The following is a 22,695-nucleotide window of genomic DNA, read 5'->3' on the forward strand; positions in this document are numbered from 1 at the left end:
GATCTCAAAATGGCAGTTTGGAGAAGGCACCCTTCAAATATCAGGGACCTGGAGCAGTTTGCCAAAGAAGAATGGTCTACAATTCCAGCAGAGCATTGTAAGAAACTCATTGATGGTTACCGGAAGCGGTTGTTCGCAGTTATTTTGGCTAAAGGTTGTGCAACCAAGTATTAGGCTGAGGGTGCCAATACTTTTGTCCGGCCCTTTTTTGGAGTTTTGTGTGAAATGATCAATGATTTGATTTTTGCTTCATTCTCTTTTGTGTTTTTTCCTTGCAAGCAAATTAAATGAAGATAATAATACCAAATAATTTGTGATTGCAATCATTTTCAGGAAGAAACTGAGTATTATCTGACAGAATTGCAGGGGTGCCAATACTTTTGGCCACCACTGTATAAAATAACCCATCTGCTTTATTATTTTCTAATCAACAGATTTCTCATTTCAAGATTCCTCGTTACATCGTTTTTGTAAATGACTATCCTCTTACTGTTTCTGGAAAGGTAAGCTGGTACAACATGAATCACCTGGTTCTAAAATAAAATTATTTTTTGCCGATATATAGAGATGTAGTCAACTTTCACTACTCGACGTGTAAGTCACACTTCTGGTGCGGGTGTATAGAGCAAGCTCAAGAGCTGAGCCTGATCCATACATGGTGGGTCCCAGGAGTATTATGCAGTCAGCATCAGCCTCTAACAAAGGTTAAGGAAGCTGTTTTATATTTAAAAATATATATATTAGTGATCCTCGCTTTCTGCCTGCCATACACACAGGCGCAAAGTTTTGTGGCCAAAACTGGATAAAGTTTATTTACTTGCATAAACTTTCCAGCTAAAACATTCAAAACAAACAAATAAACCTGCAGATGGTTTCTGCTCATAGAGCAATACAGGCACTGCTGAGACATAGTCTGTTCACCAATAAACGTCTTTTTATTTTTTCTCTCTCCAACACACCACTCAACAGAGTCAATTTCGCAGCCATTTATATAACCTCCAAAACCTGGATTGGTGGCATAGGAACGAAGAGTCCCACCCAGCTCTTCTGGTCGCTCCTAAAACCGGACCCAAAAATCCAGTTCCATGAAATCATCGAGGCTAACTGTTTTGATCTGCAACAAGTGCTAAGGATAGAGGGGAGAAGCTATCCCTAAAGTAAAGCTAAGCTGAATCCCTATGATGTAGCGGGCTGCCCGTTCCTAGCGAACGGACCCACCTTAGTCCTCGGCTAGTCTGAACGAAGACCTATAGAATAAAGGGAGGGAATCCCTACTAGAACTAAGGACTGGGACAAAAATGGGAGACCTCCTAAACAGAAATAATTGTTGCCGAACACCAAAGGAGAAACTGACAAAAAGTACTAGAGGTCCCAGAAGGACCAACGAAAAACTGACATAGATAGGCACCGAAGCACCAGGCTAGCAAAACAGTCTAACAACACTGAAGTCCAGCACAGCCAAAAAGGCGGAGCTGGAATATAAAGGCAGCTGGTCACGTGACCGCAAAACACAAGATGGAAAAAACAAACAGGAGGGTTCTAACAGTACCCCCTCTTTTAAAAGGATCCTCCGGATCCTCCAGGCCCAGGCCTATCCGGAAACCACTTGTGGAAAGCTCTAACAAGCCTAGGAGCTGAGACCTTATCCGCCCTTACCCAGGAGTTATCTTCAGGACCGAAACCCTTCCAGGAGACGAGATACTGTAATCCTCCTCTAAGCCATCTAGAATTCAAGATACGTGAAATTTCATATTCACCGTCTTCCACCACAGGAGGAACTGTGACAGTGGGATCCCTATTGGATACATCCTCTTTTTTCAACAAAGAAACATGAAACACAGGATTAATCTTCCAGGAAGTAGGGACATCCAACCTAACTGCAGACGGGTTAACAACCTGAAGCACTTTAAATGGACCCACAAACTTAGGACCCAGTTTTTTAGAGGGAATCCTCAACCGCAGATTCCTTGAGGACAACCAAACCATGTCACCCACAAAACCTCCTTACGTTTCCTGTCAAAATACTTCTTGGACTTCTTGTTAGCCTCTAGAAGGTTGCGACGTACATTAGTCCAAACTCTCTCCAAATCACCGGAAAAATTCTCCTCCTCCGGCACCGCTGACCCCAATTTGGAGAACGAACCAAAAGACGGCTGTCTCCCAGTACAACAAAAAAAAAGGAGAACACCCAGCAGAGGAGGATGTATGATTGTTAAGAGCAAATTCTGCGAGAGGCAGAAACTCAGACCACACCTCTTGATTGTCCGCCACAAAACATCGCAGAAACTGTTCTACATCCTGGTTCTTTCTTTCAGTCTGTCCATTAGACTCAGGATGATACCCAGACGAAAATGACAAATGGACTCCCAACCTGTCACAAAAAGCACTCCAAAAGCGAGCCACAAACTGAGGTCCTCTATCAGAAACAATATCCGTGGGAACGCCATGAAGCTTGACAATCTCCTTAATAAACGTCTTAGCAAGTGTCTTGGCGCAGGGCAGCTTAATGAATGGAACCAAATGAAACATCTTACTAAAAATGTCCACGACCACCCAGATGACAGTAAAACCCTCGGATACAGGCAGATCAGTAATAAAATCCATTGTGAGGCGCACTAGGAACCTCCAGAGGGCAAAGCAACCCCGCAGCAGGAGTATGTGAAGCCTTTGTCCTAGCACACACAGTACATTAACGCACCCACTTGATGACATCCAGGCCATCAAAATCTGCGACTCATAAGTCTCTTAGTCTCAGAAATTCCTGGATGACCTGCCAACTGAGACTCATGACACTCCACAAACAAATCTCTCCTAAAGGCTCTAGGCACGAACAACCTCTCATGGGGAGTGTTAGATGGAGCATCATCTTGAGCTTTTAGAATCCCATTCTCCAAAATGGAGTCCAATGCTGCTACCACAACTCCTCTCTGTAAAATGCTCTCCTCCTCGGCACCGACCGCAGGAAAGAAGCTGCGAGATAAAGCATGGGCTTTAATATTCTTAGTACCAGGGATATAGGTAACAGAAAAATGAAACCGAGAAAAAAAAGTGCCCACCTAGCTTGACGGGCATTCAAGCGCTTGGCAGCATCCAGATAGATCAAATTCTTATGATCTGTGAAAACCTGAATAGGAAATCTAGTGCCTTCCAAGAAATGACGCCAATGTTCAAACGCGAGTTTAATTGCCAGCAACTCCCTATTTCCAACATCATAATTCAATTCAGTTTCCGAAATTTTTTTTAGAAAAGAAGGCACAAGGATGTACTCCATCCCTGTTCTGAGACCAAACTGCTCCGACCCCCACCGACGAAGCGTCGACCTCGACCAAAAAAGGCTTGGTCTCATCAGGCTGCATAAGGATGGGGGCTAAACTGAACCTCTCTTTGAGATACTTAAACGCTTCAATGGCCTCAGTGGTCCATTGGACAGTGTTCGAACCTTTCCTGGTGAGATCGGTAAGAGGCTTAACAATTACAGAAAAATTCTTAATGAATTTCCTGTAATAATTGGCAAAACCCAAAGATCTCTGTATAGATTTCAAACCAACAGGCCTAGGCCATTCCTGCACAGTCTGAACCTTCACAGGGTCCATCTCAAATCCCTCGCTGGAGACAATGTAGCCCAAAAAACTAATTTTCTGCACAGCGAACTCACATTTCTCCAGCTTAGCAAAGAGTGAGTTATCGCTCAATAACTGCAAAACTTCACGTACACTCTGCCAATGAGACTCCAGATCTGGCGAATAAATCAAAATGTCATCCAAATATACAACCACATTCTTACCAATCAAAGGTCTCAGAATGTCATTAATAAGGTTCTGAAAAAATGCAGGTGCATTGGTAAGACCAAAAGGCATCACCAGATTCTCAAAATGACCTACCGGTGTTAAAAGCAGTTTTCCATTCATCACCCTCCTTCACTCGTAACAAATTGTATGCCCCCGGAGATCAATTTTAGAGAACCACTTGGCCCCAACTAACTGGTTAAACAAGTCAGGAATTAACTGCAATGGGTAAGAATTGTGTACGGTAATCTTATTAATTTCACAAAAACCCAGACATGGACGCAAACCCCCGTCCTTTTTCTTAACAAAGAAAAAAACAACTGCCACTTGGAAGGTCTAATGTGACCAGCAGCCAAGCTAGTTTGTATGTACTCCTCCAAGGCCTTTTTTTTCAGGGATAGTCAAATTTAACAAGCGACTTTTGGGAAGAGTAGCTCCTGGAACAAACTCAATGGCGCAATCAAAGTCCCTATGAGGAGGTAAAACTTGCGACTCCTCCTCCAAAAAAACCCTCCAAAAATCCTGAATAGGTACAGGTAATTCCCCTTTTCCCACAGCCGCAATGCGACCATTGCAACATTTATCATAGCACTTAGGACTCCAAAACTTTATCGTATTAGAGGACCAGTCCAGCAAAGGATTGTGCAACTTTAACCTAGGCAATCCTAGAACGACCGGAGAGGGTAAATTATCTAATACAACCAAGTCCAAAACTTCTTGGTGAAGTCCATTGATAGTGAGGGGAAATGCAGCAACCTTGTGAGTAATACATTTCAAGGGAGTGTTATCAATTGCAATAACAGAAATAGGTGATGACAAAGGTTTGGATTTCAATCTAAGATTTTCTAAAAACCCTTTATCAATCACATTGTGTTGAACCACAATCCACAAATACCTGAAATTCAATAAAATTTTCCTGCAAAGTAGAACTCCCAGAAAGAAATACTCCTGCAGAGCGTAAACAAGCTATACGGGCGTACCTGACCTTTTTTTTTTTTCTTTGCTTAAATGAAGCTCACAATACTTAATCAAATGGTCAGCTTTACCACAATAAAGACACAATCCCTCGGCGAACCTCCGGTCTCTTTCCTGGGAGCGGAGTCACATCGCCCCAACCTCCATTGGTTCCCCGCCGTCTGAGCAGATTTTCTGTGGACTTGGACCTGGCATTACAGGAGTCTTTACCTCATTCTGCCTAGATCTCAGCCTCCTATCCACCCGAACAGCTAACTGCATGGCCTCCTGCAGAGTCTCAGGTGCAGGGAATGCAATTAGCAAATCCTTAACCCTTTCACTCAGACCAGCAAGAAATAGACTTTTCTGAGAAGGATCATTCCATCTGGCTTCAGAAGCCCACCTTCTAAAGTGTGTGCAATAAGTCTCAGCATCATCTGACCCCTGATTCAAACGCCTGAGTTCTGCCTCAGCAGATGAGATTCGATCAGGATCGTCATATAATAGACCCATAGCAACAAAAAATTCTTCTACTGACCTTAAGCTCGGATCATTAGGTTGAAGAGAAAAGGCCCACCCTTGTGGTTCATTTCGTAAAAGTGACATAATAAAACCAATGCGCTGTCATTCATTCCAAGAGGACCTTGGTCTCAATCAAAAATATAACAAACAGGCATTTTTAAAGGAAAAAAAATCATGTTGTTTACCATAAAAAACATCAGGCAATCCTGCCTTCGGTTCCACAAAATGCGCTCCGGAACAGCTACTCACGTGTTGAGGGAGCTCGGCCACTTGCAGAGTCAACCCCTTTAAGCGTTGAGCCAGATCCTGGACGGAAACCATACTGATGAAGCTTGCGGAAAAATAGAGAGCGGAAAAAAAAATTCCTTTCCACTAACTCAAAGACTGTCCCCCAGGGGTGGATTAAGAGTAGCAAGGGCCCCGGGCAGTTTAGAAGGCGCGCCCCCCCCCCCCACCCACACCTGATTTATCACGTGACATGTCACATGATCCCCTGTGATAGATCATGTGATAGTTCACGGAAATTAATTTGGCACAATATTAATTGTGCTGCCCCATCTGAGAGCAGCACAATATAGGGGCAGATACCCTGATTCCAGCGATGTGTCACTTTTTCAGCTGCTTGTTGTCATTTTGGGAAAATCACCGTTTTATCTGCTGCAGATCTAGCAGCTCTCTGAATGCTGCGCTCTGTATAGCCCCGCCCACACCACTGATTGGCAGCTTTCTGCCCATGCTCAGTGTACACAGAAATCTACTGATCAGTGATGGGGGTGGGGTCCTACAGAACTTACTAGTCAATTACCTTCTGACAAATCAATGATTTTATCAAAACAACACTAAGCAGCCCAGTAAGTGACACATTACTGGAATCAGTGCCTCTAATCCTACATTATGCTGCTCTCAGATTAGGTGGCAAAAACCTGATGACAGATTCCCTTTAAAGGAGCTGTAAAGACAAAAAAGTTTGTATTAAAAAAAATACAAGCCATTTGTGAAATTAACTTTTTTTCATTGTTAATTCACATTAGACTGTATCTTCAACACTTTTGTCAGCAGGTCTTATTACAGACTCTGAAGAGGGCAGCTCTCTCCCTCTCCCTCAGCAGAAAGTCACAGCATGGTTAAAAAACGGGATCTTTTATGATTTTCTCATAATAAATAAAAAAGGACATGCAAGTCCTCCAAACTATTTTCCGTTTCTCTATAGGGGAGGTCCTAAATCTTTCTTGTTCTTTAGTTGATCACATGTCAAAAAGGCAAAGCATTTACTATGAACTCGCCTAAAAAAATATACACTTGGAGAGTAATATCATCATCTGCATGTAAATATTCCTTGACTCTAAGGGCACGCTCACACTGTCGTATAACACGGCCGAATGCTATGTGATGTTTTATCGGATAGGACTCGGCCCTATGTTATACTATGGGACAGTGCAGATCTGCGATTATTGGCATGAGAAAATAATCTCATTCGATATTTGGACCATGTGCACCCATACAAGTCTACGGGTGCACGTAAAACATTGGACTGCACTCGGATGTCATCCAAGTGCAGTCCGATGAACACTCACAGAGACTATGGAGAAGATGGAGAAATTTAAGTTCTCCATCTTCTCCATATCTGTGCTGCGAGAGAATCGGATCACACTCAGTTGAAGCTCTGACAGAGTTTGAGCCGAGTGTCATTAGCATAATTGGCCCTATTCTCTTGCATGAGAGAATATATGGCTTAGTGAGTGGACCCTAAAACTGAATAGTAGAGACGGACAGGCACCTCACAAGCGGGATCCATGTAGATCTCAGATGTCGTGTAGGTAGGGCTTCATTCCATGGGGTAGGGCTTAATTTCAAGGTATATAAAAAAAAATGGACTTCAAATAAAAATTAAATGAACACAAAAAGCACTAATTGAATTCTTTTTTTCGTATTTATGTTTGCAGCCCCTTTAAAAACCCTTTGAGGACCAAGGCACATATATGTCCCATAGTTTTAAACTGGAAAAAAAATTGATTGAATAAAATTTAAGGTCCTCAAAGGTTTAAGTAGGTCATAAATTCATATGAATACTTGCTCATACAATTGCACATGACATAAGATGAAGAAGAACAGAATCAAAAATATGACATTAAGTGGAGCACTTACAGGTATTCAAGGTGAAAGAGACCAGCAAAGGCATCGTCTCGAATGACAGTAAATGAGTTAGAATTCAGCAAGCTGAAAATGAAGACAGCAGGTTAGAAGCGAACCAGACTTTATGGTGCTTAGAATTAGTCAAGCAGAATTTATTGACTGCTGTTGCAAAGCACTGAGACTCCCACAGTGTATAGATGGCGCCGTGCGGCCTCCCGCTGTGTATAGATGGCGCCGTGCGGCCTCCCGCTGTGTATAGATGGCGCCGTATAGATGGCTACGTGCGGCCTCCTGCTGAGTATACGTGTATAGATGGCTACGTGCGGCCTCCTGCTGAGTATAGATGCCGCACGGCGCTCCCCCCAGAGACAGCAGGAGGCCGCACAGCGCCATCTATACTCAGCGGGAGACCGCACGTAGCCATCTATACACAGCAGGAGGCCACACGGCGACATCTATACTCAGCGGGGGGCCGCACGTGGCCATCTATACACAGCGGGGGGCGCACGTAGCCATCTATACACAGCGGGGGGCCGCACGTAGCCATCTATACACAGCGGGGGGCCGTACGTAGCCATCTATACACCGTGGGAGGCCGCACGGTGCCATCTATACACAGCGGGAGGCCGCACGTAGCCATCTATACACAGCGGGAGGCCGCACGGTGCCATCTATACACAGCAGGGGGCCGCACGGTGCCATCTATACACAGCGGGAGGCCGCACGTAGCCATCTATACACAGCGGGAGGCCGCACGGCGCAGTCTATACACAGCGGGGGGCCGCACGTAGCCATCTATACACAGCGGGGGGCTGCACGTAGCCATCTATACACAGCGGGAGGCCGCACGGCGCCCCCCCAGAGACATCAGGAGGCCGCACGGCGCCAACTATACTCAGCAGGAGGCCGCATGCAGTCATACACACACACAAACATATACAGACACGCATAAACACATTTGAAACACAAAAATACATACAAACAGACATCACACAATGACATCTGCCCACACACACACACACACACAAACAGACAGACATCACACACACCTGCACACACACACACACCTGCCCACACACACATCTGTGTGTGTGTGTATGTATAGTGTGTGTGTGTGTGTGTATGTATAGTGTGTGTGTGTGTGTATGTATAGTGTGTATAATGTGTGTGTATGTATAGTGTGTATAGTGTGTGTGTGTGTGTGTGTGTATAATTTGTGTGTGTATTTTTTTTAAGTTAAAAACAAGTAAAATGCATGTGGCATCAATATCAAGACTCCAGATATAAGGGCCTATTCACACTAAATTTTGCAATGCATTCATCTCCTCTTTCCAGGCTTCTATCTAAATCCCTGAAAAATGGCATTCAGATCGGCCTTGACATAGCCATTGATTTGAACAAAGGCAAACCGAGGCTAAAGTCTGAATCTTTAGGCTCCATTTGCTCTGCTTTCAGATGTCTCATTTCAGACAGCACAATCCTGAATTTCAGGGATTCAGTTGTAAGCCTTGTGTAAAGACCTGAATGCAGCGCTGAATGTAGTGTGAATAGGTCCTTACATCCTACACCACCTCAGGGGATTGTTGTTATGGAGTATTGCCCCTGGGTGGCCGCAGTTATGACCACCACCAGGGCTCGCGGTCACCCACCCTAGCTTTGGTATTCTGGGGAGCTGGTATAATGAATATCTGAGAAGAGCCCTAGAGAAGCAAGAACATTGGACAACCAGGTGGTGGCCTCAAGTCAGGTGTAGTGTTCAACAGGGCAAGACTTTCTAACCTGCCCACACATACACACCTGCCCACACAGACACACACACACACTTGCCCACACACACACACACCTGCCCACACAGACACACACGTGCCGACACACACACACCTGCCCACACACACACACACACCTGCCCACACACACACACACATATACACACACCTGCCCACACATATACACACACACACACCTGCCCCCACACACACACATATACACACACACACCTGCCCACACACACACACACCTGCCCACACACACACACACACCTGCCCACACACACACACCTGCCCACACACACACACACCTGCCCACACACACACACCCGCCCACACACACACACACCTGCCCACACACACACACACACCTGCCCACACACACACACACCTGCCCACATACACACCTGCCCACACACACACACACCTGCCCACACACACACCTACCCACACACACACACCTGCCCACACACACACACCTGCCCACACACACACACCTGCCCACACACACACACACCTGCACACACACACACCTGCACACACACACACCTGCACACACACACACCTGCACACACACACACCTGCCCACACACACCTGCCCACACACACCTGCCCACACACACACACCTGCCCACACACACACCTGCCCACACACACACAGACACACCTGCCCACACACACACACACACCTGCCCACACACACACACACACCTGCCCACACACACATATACACACAAACACACACACACATATACACACACCTGCCCACACACATACATGCCCACACACACCTTGCCACACACACACCTGCCCACACACACCTTGCCACACACCTGCCCACACACACACACCTGCCCACACACACACACACACCTGCCCACACACACATATACACACAAACACACACACACATATACACACACCTGCCCACACACATACATGCCCACACACACCTTGCCACACACACACCTGCCCACACACACACACACACACCTGCCCACACACACACACCTGCCCACACACACACCTGCCCCCACACACACACCTGCCCACACACACACACACACACACCTGCCCCCACACACACACACCTGCCCACACACACATACACACACACACACCTGCCCACACACATACACACACACCTGCCCACACACACATACACACACACACCTGCCCACACACACATACACACACACACACACACACACACCTGCCCACACACACATACACACACCTGCCCACACACACACACACCTGCCCACACACACATACACACACCTGCCCACACACACACACACCTGCCCACACACACACACACACCTGCCCACACACACACACACACCTGCCCACACACACACACACACACACACACACATACACCTGCCCACACACACCTGCCCACACACACACACACCTGCCCACACAGACACACACCTGCCCACACAGACACACACCTGCCCACACACACACACACCTGCCCCCCCACACACACACACACCTGCCCACACACACACACACACACACACACCTGCCCACACATACATATACACACACACACACATATACACACACCTGCCCACACACACACATATACACACACCTGCCCACACAGACACCTGCCCACAAACACACACACACCTGCCCACACAGACACCTGCCCACAAACACACTCACCATCCCCCGGCTCCATTCCTCCTGCCTGCTCTGTCTCTTTTCCGGTGCAGCACTGCAGGCCGGGGCGCACTGCGTGACGTCACAGCTAGGAGACACAGCCGCGCACAGGGCCGTGTCTCCTAGCAGTGACGCGGCCGGGCCAGCACAGGGAAGTTAACTGCTGCAGTGCTGGCCCGGCCGATGAAGAAGTAGCTGTGGCCGCTGCTGGGGGAGCGGTCCGGGCCCCCCCCTCGCGCCACTGCTACCACTATGTGCCGCGGCGGCCCGCACATATAATGAGGGCAATCCGGCATTAGACACCCCGCCTGGAGCCGCGGGCCCCCTGCCTGCTCGGGACCCCGGGCGATCGCCCGGATTGCCCTCATTATAATCCGCCTATGCTGTCCCCCGTATATTTTAGGGCTGGACTGTTATGATCTGCAACAAGTACTAAGGAAAGAGGGGAGAAGCTATCCCTAAAGTAAGGCTAAGCTGAATCCCTATGATGTAGCGGGCTGCTCATTCCTAGCGAACGGACCCACCTTAGTCCTCGGCTAGTCTGAACGAAGACCTATAGAATAAAGGGAGGGAATCCCTACTAGAACTAAGGACTGGGACAAAAATGGGAGACCTCCTAAACAGAAATAATTGTTGCCGAACACCAAAGGAGAAACTGACAAAAAGTACTAGAGGTCCCAGAAGGACCAACGAAAAACTGACAGAGATAGGCACCAAAGCACCTGGCTAGCAAAACAGTCTAACAACACTGAAGTACATGTGTGTGTATATATACAGTTGTGCTCAAAAGTTTACAGTTGGGTGAAGCCATTTATTGTCAAACTACTGTGTTTTCTCTTTTTATATCTTAATTACATCCAAAAACACCCAAATGACCCTGGTCAAAAGTTCACATACCCTGATGATTTTGGCCTGCTGACATGTACAGAATCTGACACAAATGGGTTTGAATGGCTACGAAGGGTAAGATCCTCACCTGTGACCTGTTTGCTTGAAATCAGTGTGTGTGCATAAAAGCTGAGTGATTTTTTGGGATCCAGACAGACTCTTGCATCTTTCATCCTGCCACTGACGCTTCTGGATTGTGAGTCATGTGGAAGGCAAAAGAATTGTCAACGGATCTACGGCAAAAAAAGGTAGTTGAACTGTGTAACACAGGAAAGGGATACAAAAAATATCCAAGGAATTGATAATGCCAGTCAGCAGCGTTCAAACTGTGATTAACAAATGAAAAATCAGGGGCTCTGTTAAAACCAAACCACGGTCAGGTAGACCAACCAAAATTTCGACCACAACTGCCAGGAAAATTGTTCGGGATGCAAAGAATAACCCACAAATAACATCAGCTGAAATTCAGGACTCTCTGAAAACTAGCGGTGTAGCTGTTTCAAGATGCACAATAAGGAGGCACTTGAAGAAAAATGGGCTGCATGGTCGATTCTCTAGAAGAAAGCCATTACTGTGCAAATGCCACAACGTATCTTGCCTACAATATGCCAAACAGCACTGAAACGAGCCTCAAAACTACTGGAACTAGGTAATTTGGAGTGATGAGACTAAAATTGAACTTTTTGGCCACAACCATAAACGTTACATTTGGAGAGAGGTCAACAAGGCCTATGATGAAAGGAACACCTTTCCTACAGTAAAGCACGGAGGTGGATCGCTGATGTTTTGGGGATGTGTGAGCTACAAAGGCAGAGGAAACTTGGTAAAAGTTGAAGGAAAGATGAATGCAGCACGATATCCGCAAATACTGGAGGCAAATTTGCACTCGTCAGCCTGGAAGCTGCGCATGGAACGAACTTGGATGTTCCAACATGACAACGATCCAAGGCCAAGTCAACCTGTCATTGGCTACAGCAGAACAAAGTGAAGGTTCTGGAGTGGCCATCTCAGTCTCCTGACCTCAATATCATTGAGCCACTCAGGGGAGATCTCAAGCGCGCAGTTCATTCTAGACAGCCCAGGAATATACGGGAACTGGAGGCTTTTTGCCAAGAAGAATGGGCAGCTTTACCATCTGAGAAAATAAAGAACCTCATCCACAACTACCACAAAAGACTTCAAGCTGTCATTGATGTTAGAGGGTGCAATACACGGTGTAAAGAACTGGGGTATGTGAACTTTTGATCAGGTTAATTTGGATGTTATTGGTTGTCATTAAAATTTAAAAAGAGAAAACACAGTAGTTTGACAATAAATGGCTCCACCCAACCACTAACCATAAGTGGAGAAAAACCATCCGAATTCCCTATCATTATGTCTTTGGAGTGTGGGAGGAAACCGGAGAACACGGAGGAAACCCACGCAAACACGGTGAGAACATACAAACCCCTTGCAGATATTGTCCCTGGTGGGATTTGAATCCATGACCCCAGCGCTGCAAGGCTGCAGTGCTAACCACTGAGCCACCCTGCTCTCTTTTTCACATCTGCAGTTTTTGAGCCAAACACAGAGGCAGATCTAAACTACTTTCTTCATTCCTTTTGATCTTTTTATGTGCACTTTGACTAAAGATCTACATGTGTGAATCCTGCAAGGAGCACTCCAGGCAAAACTGTTCATGCCTACCATTATGTGTAGTGTACGGCTGGTGATGGTGTATGAGTGACAGAATGAAAGGTCACCAAGGAGAGGCTCATCTTAGGTCCCGCACTAGGCATAACATGGTGTATTGATTTTACCAAGAGCGCCCAGTCATTTGTCTTTTTATGTATCTCCAGTAATGATTTTTCTGTTCTGTCTGCTTTTACTTTTAGATCCAAAAGTTTAAACTGCAAGAACTTATGGAGAAACAGCTAAAATGATGAGGATTGGAAAAGGAGCTGAAATCATGAGCTACTCGTAGCTGTCCTCTTCTCCCACTTTCTTTCCCTATAGATGCTTACTATGACCACACGCTCATCATGCTATACTTTCTCTTTCCACCCTTTTTTGTAGGCTTGTAAAAAGTAGGATATGGGCTCGATCAGGTGCTCGGCTATGGGAAGTTAGTAGTGTCCGTCCATTAGCTCAGGCTCGTTCATACACAAATCCGCTGCTAAACTCTGACTCTAGACATGAAGCGGCAGTATAGTGATATTGAATCAGGTGTAAAATTAGCCAAATACCACAGTACCAAAGCCTGAATCGTAAGAATGTCCCTGAAACTTTTTACATTTTTTAAATTGATTTTAATCATATATTTTGTATTTGAATTTCGATATTGAACATCACAAAACCAAATGGTTAAACTCATGCATTTCCTTGAACAGGTATCATGCAGTTTATTACTTACCAAATTACAGATTACTGTTTGCCTTGTCATTTTATACTTTATTTAAAGGATCACTCACAGCCGATGCATAGTCTTATGGAGGGGCAATACATGAGTTCTCTCTTTAGTGTCCCTGCGTGAGGTATAACACAGTGCATCAGTTTAGCCAGGAGTGTTGGACTTTCCCACTGGGACATATGTAGCATTTTAATAGCACATGCCATAAATGTCTGAGCATTAGTAGTCCAGGAACTGGAGAAGTGGCCACTTATAGATCTGTTACGGCATTATTCACATGTACCATTACTAGTACTGCTGCTTTTGGAACTACACAATTATTACAGAAATGTTTTTAGAATTGCATTTTTAATAAAAAAAAAAATTACATTACTACAACTGTGTTTTTCCATGCAGTTTTGGATGTCATATTTCCCCTGTCCAGTTTAATACTTTTAGAAATAGGTCAGGTTGTGGTTTTTAACCCACTGCAGCTTATTCTTAACTCTGTAGTCTTTAGTCACAATATGTGGACAGCTTTTTTTTTACTTCTAAATACAACAGGAATGAATGCACTAGAAATAGTTCACGTGAATCATCCTAATAGCTCAGTAACAGCAGCTTGTGGACTGTCAGGAACAGATTGAAACCAACCTTGAACTTAAAAAAAAAAAAAAAAAGTTTGCACCTGTCCACTTGATAGGTGATAACTTATAAATGGGTGGGGGTCCGACCCCTCAGACCACCGATCTGCAGAACAGGGACCTGTTATCCCTTATAGAATAGAGCAGCAGTATGCATGCTCAACCGCCGCTTCATTCGTTCTCTTTAGGGCTGACAAGCACTGCCTCAGCTTCTTCCAGCAGATGCCGATAGGATAAATGGAACATCGGTTGGGCATCTGACCTGCCACTCCATTTTGGAACAGTAATAAAAATTCCCCGTTTTGTTGATCGGTGCAGGTCCCAGCGGCTGGACACCCACTCATCACCAGGTTATCCTACCCTGTGGATAGGTAACAACTTATTTTCAATGGAAAACTCCTTTAACAGAAAAAAAGGCAGAAAAGATTAACCTTGAAAGAGAACGGGAAATATTTTAAATTTGTTAACCACGGGCAGTGGTAAAGGAGTTATCTAACCTCTAAAAAAACAAATAACTAAAAAGAGCCTCAAATGTTAGTTGAGAACAAAAAATAAACATTATCCACCTCTCCAGTGCCCCGCCGGGTCCAGTGCCCTGCCGGGTCCAGTGCCACGGTCTTTGTTTAGACGAGTCAGCAGTAGTGGCATCGTGGTTCCCATATCTGAGTGGTCATACCAGTAGTAATTCGCGTGACAGCTGAGGCCACTGATTGGTTGCAGCAGTCAAGTGACAGCCACTTATCAGCAATGATCGGATGACCATCAAAGCTTCTGAGCTGGACCAGTGGGGCACAGGAGATTTTTTGTTACTTTGTATAATGTTTTATTAATTTTTTTAGTGGTTGAATAATTCCTTTAATATCTCTGTTGCTTTCCTCATTGCCTTTCAGTAAGCATCAATGTTTTCTCCAATCTAATCTGCCATAATACAAGGCAACAGCAGGAAATGTGAATTTTGTGCAGTCCTACTGGTAAAGGGATGGATTCCAATAATTCTTCATTATACAACCCCTGGCAAAAATTAAGAAATCACCGGGCTCGGAGGATGGTCATTCAGTTGTTTAATGTTGTTGAAAAAAAGCAGATCACAGACATGGCACAAAACTAAAGTCATTTCAGATGGCAACTTTAGGGCTTTAAGAAACACTAAAAGAAATCAAGATTAAAAATGTGGTAATCAGTAAGGGTTGTTTTTTTTTCAGACCAAGCAGAGGGAAAAAATTATGGAATCACTAAATTCTGAGGAAAAAATTATGGAATCATGAAAAACACACAAAAGAACACTCCAATACATCACTAGTATTTTGTTGCACCACCTCTGGCTTTCATAACAGCTTGCAGTCTCTGAGGCATGGACTTAATGAGTGACAAACCGTACTCTTCATCAATCTGGCTCCAACTTTCTCTGATTGTTGTTGCCAGATCAGCTTTGCAGGTTGGAGCCTTGTCATGGACCATTTTCTTCAACTTCCACCAAAGATTTTCTATTGGATTGAGATCCGGACTATTTGCAGGTCATGACATTGACCTTATGTGTCTTCTTTCAAGGAATGTTTTCACAGTTTTTGCTCTATGGCAGGATGCATTATCATCTTGAAAAATGTTGTCATCATCCCCAAACATCCTTTCAATTGATGGGATAAGAAAACTGTCCAAAATATCAATGTAAACTTGGGCATTTATTGAAGATGTAATGACAGCCATCTCCCCAGTGCTTTTACCTGACATGCAGTCCCATATCATCAATGACTGTGGAAATTTGCATGCTCTCTTCATGCAGTCATCTTTATAAATCTCATTGGAACGGCATCAAACAAAAGTTCCAGCATCATCACCTTGCCCAATGCAGATTCGCGATTCATCACTGAATATGACTTTCATCCAGTCATCCACAGTCCACGATTGCTTTTCCTTAACCCATTGTAACCTTGTTTTTTTCTGTTTAGGTGTTAATGATGGCTTATGTTTAGCTTTTCTGTATGTAAATCCCATTTCCTTTAGGCGGTTTCTTACAGTTCGGTCACAGACATTGACTCCAGTTTCCTCACATTCGTTCCTCTTTTGTTTTGTTGTGCATTTCCTGTTTTGGACACATATTGCTTTAAGTTTGCGGTCTTGACGCTTTGATGTCTTCCTTGGTCTACCAGTATGTTTTCCTTTAACAACCTTCCCATGTTGTTTGTATTTGGTTCAGATTTTAGACACAGCTGACTGTGAACAACCAACATCTTTTGCAACATTGCGTGATGATTTACCTTCTTTTAAGAGTTGGATAATCCTCTCCTTTGTTTCAAATGAATCATGGCTCCAACATGAGAGATGTCAAGTCAGTCCACTTGGTGCAACAGATCTCCAAGGTGTGATCACTCCTTTTTAGATGCAGACTAACAAGCAGATCTAATTTGATGCAGGTGTTAGTTTTAGAAATGAAAATTTACAGGGTGATTCCATAATTTTTTCCTCAGAATTGAGTGATTCCATAATTTTTTCCCTCTGCTTGGTCTGAAAAAATTACCCTTACTGAGTACCACATTTTTAATCTTGATTTCTTTTAGTGTTTCTTAAAGCCCTTAAGTTGCCATTTGAAATTACTTTAGTTTTTTGCCATGTCTGTGATCTGCTTTTTTTCAACAACATTAAACAACTGAATGAACATCCTCCGAGCCTGGTGATTCCATAATTTTTGCCAGGGGTTGTATAAGTGTACATTCACCAACAATGACATGTACTTTTCTATGTAAATGTGATCTTCGTTTAATTACATTTGATATAGTGTAGTAAATCGACCCTAAGCACTAAAGTCTTATATTGCAACTTAGTACGGTTGAGAAAAGACATGCCTGCCCGCTCCTCTTTGTGGCACTTAAGCACCATCTGAGAAGTTTTCTGGCAGTCCCTGGCTGTACCACTAAAGAATAACCTGCTTAGGAAGAGCTATAAATTATAGCAGAGCTGAGGTCTCACATTCTGAGGACTGAACTCACTCCTAGGTTATGAATGTTTCCTTATTCTGGGGAGGTGAACGTGTCCATAACTGCTGACACCTAATGCTCCATTAATGACCTGCAGGACACAGATATATGTTGTATTCTGCAATTATGATTTTAATTTTTGTATTGTAAGATAATTGATCCAGGTTTTATCTTCTAAGCGCCATACATTAGGCAATAGTATATAGCTAATCCAATATATATAATGAAATAAAACCCAAACATATCTGACTGGGGCAGTCTTTACTTATATCTGTATGGCTATTTTAGCGTATTCCCTAAGCGACACATTTAACATTCAAGCCCTCATCTACTGTTGTTCTTCCATGTCTAGAGTTTAACTGTGCACTCCATACTTTCTCTATATATGCCTACATCTGACCTGTACCCATCATTCACTTTAGAACATCACAGCTCACAACTTAGCCATTGAGATAGAGCGAAAGCCGTAAATTACTGAAGAAATTCCAAAGATACTGTGTATGACAGCAGAGTGTTGTAGAACGGTAACCAGTTGATTACCCATAACCATATACACTCATCAATGTGAAACTTTGCAAACCCAAGAAAAGTCATAAATTTATAGATATTGCAGGATCAATAGACGTCTATCAATGATATGCAAATGATGAAAAAATGGCAACAATATTTTCAAAATATGTTGATTTATTCAGTGTAGAGTATGAGCACCACGCACAGGAATACATGCACTTACCTGCCTTGACTGCTATTATTAATGGTTGTCTGAGGAATTTTCTGCCACGCTGAATGCACTTGGGCTCACTAGACATCATGATGCGCTGCTGGCAGCTCTCTTTGCATTTCCCGACTAAAGATATCCCAGATGTGCTTGATAGGATACAAGTCCGGAAACTCTGCAGGACAAGGTAGCATGTTTCAGCCACACAATCCCATTAGTATTGGTGTGACAGTTCCCTTGGGAAAACTTTTCATGGTCTTGCCCAGGTGGTCTCCAAACCAATCTTCGGCTATCGTTTCATCCAAGACAAAAGTGGAACTAATTGCAAAAGAGGATACACCTCCATTACAGCATCCACTACATTCCAGTCTCCTTTCTCCATCTGGTGACCACGTGTACAACGCCATGAAGAGGCCTTCACAAGGGAACGACACACTGGTCCTACTCCAGGGATTATGGTGTGGTGTGGTATAATGTGTATGGTAGCTGTGGACCCCTCTAGTTTTCATTCCAGGTACACTAATAGCACGGCAATACATTGATTTGGTCATGGAACTAGTGGTACGGCCATTCCTCTAGTGTCCCAGGAACCGATTTTCTATACAGCACCACCTGGCCGTATGTTTCTTGTGCCATATGAGCAGTCTGCATGGCATAAATGTACTGCTATGTCCTGCACAGACTTGTCTCCCATCACCAATGGGACATCAATGTTTGGCTATTGCTAAAGTAGCTGCCAGCAGCGGATCTTGATGATGTGTGCCCAAGTGCATTCAGCATGGCAGAAGATTCCTCAGACAACCATTAAGTACCTCATTAATAGCAGCAAAGATGAGCAAGTGCGAGGATCTCTGCCACTCATGCGCAATACTGAATAAATGTGAGATGTTTTTAAAATGTTTCCTTTTATTTCATCATGTGCGTATCAGTAACATGTCCATCGATCCTATGATTTCCATAATACCGTGGCTTTTCCTTCTTGGTATTGCAATTTCAGTGTTGAGCCATGTAGCTTGTTTCATAATGGTACTTAATTGACCTTTGGATGTCTATGAACCTCTTGCTTTTTTTTCTCTATCAGACATGGCCCATTCATTTAGCACTATTTTTATGGTTACTATTTTAGTTACTATAAATGGCCAGATGTGACTTCCCCTTGTAATTCAAGATAAAAGGAAAGGGCACTTTGGGCCATCCAATGATGTGAATGGTCAGGTGTCGGCTTCAGGTGATAACCCCTTTAAGCACAACTAAGTGCCTTATGCAGAAAATGCAAGGACTCCAAAAACTCCGTAATGCAGAGATGCAAGCTAGTGGCACTATGATTTGGGCAAGAAGCAATCCCGTGCGTTATGCTTGCAGTAGGTCTTGGGCTTCTAGCAGCACAACTATGACATCTGAAAATGATTTAACACTTCTAATTCCAAAATGCACAAAACAGAGGAAAATTCCCTTGCTGCCTACTGTGGAAAAAGACATACCTTTTCCTGCCATAGACTTATTATTGGCATTAGGTCAAATTTTTATTGGACTGGAAGTCGAATACCAGTGAGATGGCAAACAAAGAAGGAACAGCCATCTGTATCTGGCAGCAATCAGTAATAGTTAACTGTATTTTTAGAGCATTTTTAATGATTTGTACAGTCTTTAATAAATGTTCTGCTTTACTGTGAAGCCCTGGAATAATCTTGTTTGTCCTTTTTTGCTCCATAATCGTGATTAGATGTGTTTCTTAATGATTGGTTTACAGTTTCCCTTTTTTTTACTGAATCTTTCTATTGCCTTTATTTCATTGCAAAGCATTGCTTCTGATTTGTGATTATCGTTCTGATATATCGATGTATATTCTGTAATTGTCCTAATACTGCAGTAATGTGGAAGATCAGATTACAAATCAAATATTACAATTGCCTTTATGTCCCCTCACACTCTTAGGCCTCATTCAGACTCTTGTGTTTCACATCCTGTTCTTTCTGTGTTTTTCACAGATAAAACACGTACCCTTTATAGCCTGTGGGGCTGGTCACATGTCTGTGTTTTTTTTGCAGACAATGTGTTTTACCGGCATTATGGATGAAAAGTACTAGTACAGGTCTATGGTCCATGAAAATCACAGACCGCACACTGGTGACATCCGTGTGCTGTCTGTGATTAACATTGTAATGGATAGGAGACTTTTTATTAATTTATTCATAGGTGAAAATCACTGATGGTAAAAACTGACACACCGGCCAAACTCTGATGAAATTCGCACCATTTTTTTGTGTACGTAGAAAACACTGATGTCTGAATGAGGCCTTAAAGCTACATTTACACTGAAAGGTAATCAATCAACTAGCGTTTTTAAAACCTCTCGATTATCTTGCAGTGTAAACAGGCTGCTGATCACTCGTTGAACGAAGCAAGCGAAATTCTTATCAGGTGAATTGATCTTTTTTGTAGCGCAAAAGCTCATTCTCGGCCGTACATTCTTGTGTAAACAGGACTCAGACAATGGCAGCCTATGCTCACTGAATGATCTATTACAGATCTTACTGCGCATCGTCTACTGCGGTCTGCCTGTGTAAACAGGCTGTTAAATTACTGTCGAGTAGTAGTTGCTGTGTGGACTAGTTATTCAGACTGTATAAAGCGTGAAACAGAGCCTGGCTGCACAACTACAGCTAGGTATGTTTTTCTCTGAAACGGTCGGGTATGTCAGAGAAAGTATAGTTTGAAGATCTGGACAGCTTTTCTCAGCCCTGCTTCAAGGGGATTGACTGGTTTTTCCAAGTACAGGCGCTCGGTGCATCATGGCTTGGCCAAAGCAATTAATGCACTTTCCCTTCTGCTTATTTTCCCGCTATCTCCACCCTTCCCCCTTCTTTGGTTGACAGTTCTGGCTTTATGGAGCTAGAGAAGGGCAAAGATAGATGGAAAACAAGTTGGGAAGGTGCACTTAATTGTTTGGCCACGCCATGGTGCACCGAACACCTATGCTTGGTTTGAACAATCATAACCGCCTGGGTTATTAGCACCCTTCTAAACTATGCCTCTGTAGACGTTAGATGGAAGTTATGGGGGCTGTTGTTGGGCCTTGGTTGCTACCACAGCTCATCGGCACATGCAGTCATGTCGCTGAGGGCCCACGTGTGACAGAAGGAGCATTTTCATTCTAACCACCTAGAATCCATGAATGCTATTGACTGCAGAATCTAAGGGGTTCAGTGCCCGGATCAGTACTAGCACCAATCCCTGCAGATGAGGGAGGAACAGGGCAGTTCGTGCTGCTGTTAACTGTATGTTTTGTACATTTTCAGCTCTGCTTGAGAACCAATTAAACGGAGATAAAGGAGCTGGAGTTGATTCCATGTGTTTACATTTAACTGAGATCTATGGGAACTTTCAATATGTGGTCCAGATGGGGTCAATGCAGGTGAAGGAGTCTATCATTAGCTAAAAAAAAATATTATCGGAGCAATAACAGAAAAACAATTTAGATCATGCTTCAAGAAAAGGAAATCATTAGCGAGTTCAGTAACACCAAGATGCCTGGAAGAATATGGAAGTGGATAATTGCAGAAAACCCCTTTACAACATCTAGGAACTCTTTCAAGTACTTAATAAAGAAACACTGTCATGAATAATGTAAATCCAGAGGTAACACTCAAGATCACAAAGGCCAGAATAGACTTTGCTATAAAACATCTAATAAAAATAAAAAAAACAACCAAAACTTGTACAAAAATAATGGCAAGAGAACAATATGAAAAAAGGAAAGCAAGGGCTCATGATGTGAAGCATAACACATCATCTGTCTAACATGGGGAAGTCAGTGTTATGGTGTAGGTATGTATGCATGATAAATCAGCAGCAACAACATTAAAGACACTCCCATCAAAATTTCTATCCTATTAATAAATTGCAATCATCATATTATACGGTAATGTGTACTTAAAATTTCTCATTTTGCCTTTCTACTCCGCTAATTCTTCTATTTTCCATTAGGTCTATGACATCACGTGATTAAAAACTGACTAGCTGAATCCTTCTAAGCTCTATGTAGAAACAGGAGGTCAATTTTCCCTGTATGAGTCATGAGTCACTGCAAAAGGCTATGGAGGGGGAAGGAGGCAGCAGCTGGGCCAGGAGTTGAAGAGGTGAATGACAAATGCAGGTACAAGAGATTTCCTGTTATTACATAGAGCGGAGAAAAGAGAAGAATCATCGGTAGAAAGGCAAAATAAGCAATTGTAAGTACACAGTGCTATATAATATGGTGATTGCAATAT

At 43.6% G+C, this 22,695-nt stretch overlaps 1 protein-coding gene across 2 annotated transcripts in view; it reads left to right on the forward strand.

Annotated features, from left to right (window-relative positions):
* The window catches only part of ACSF2 (acyl-CoA synthetase family member 2), a 123,213-nt gene extending 108,724 nt beyond the window's left edge, over positions 1-14,489 (forward strand). The window contains exons 15-16 of one of the 2 annotated variants that reach the window (XM_073684080.1): positions 435-503; positions 13,597-14,489. In XM_073684080.1, the coding sequence (XP_073540181.1) occupies positions 435-503; positions 13,597-13,644 (117 nt within the window). In that variant the 3' untranslated portion in view covers positions 13,645-14,489. The remainder of the gene's footprint in view (positions 1-434; positions 504-13,596) is intronic. The other variant, XM_073684081.1, reaches the window with a different exon arrangement.
* Positions 14,490-22,695: the final 8,206 nt, after the last annotated feature.

The sequence above is a fragment of the Phyllobates terribilis genome, unplaced genomic scaffold (assembly GCF_046119375.1).
Source record: "Phyllobates terribilis strain yellow unplaced genomic scaffold, ASM4611937v1 Scaffold_5__5_contigs__length_657084704, whole genome shotgun sequence".
Lineage (NCBI taxonomy): Eukaryota > Metazoa > Chordata > Amphibia > Anura > Dendrobatidae > Phyllobates > Phyllobates terribilis.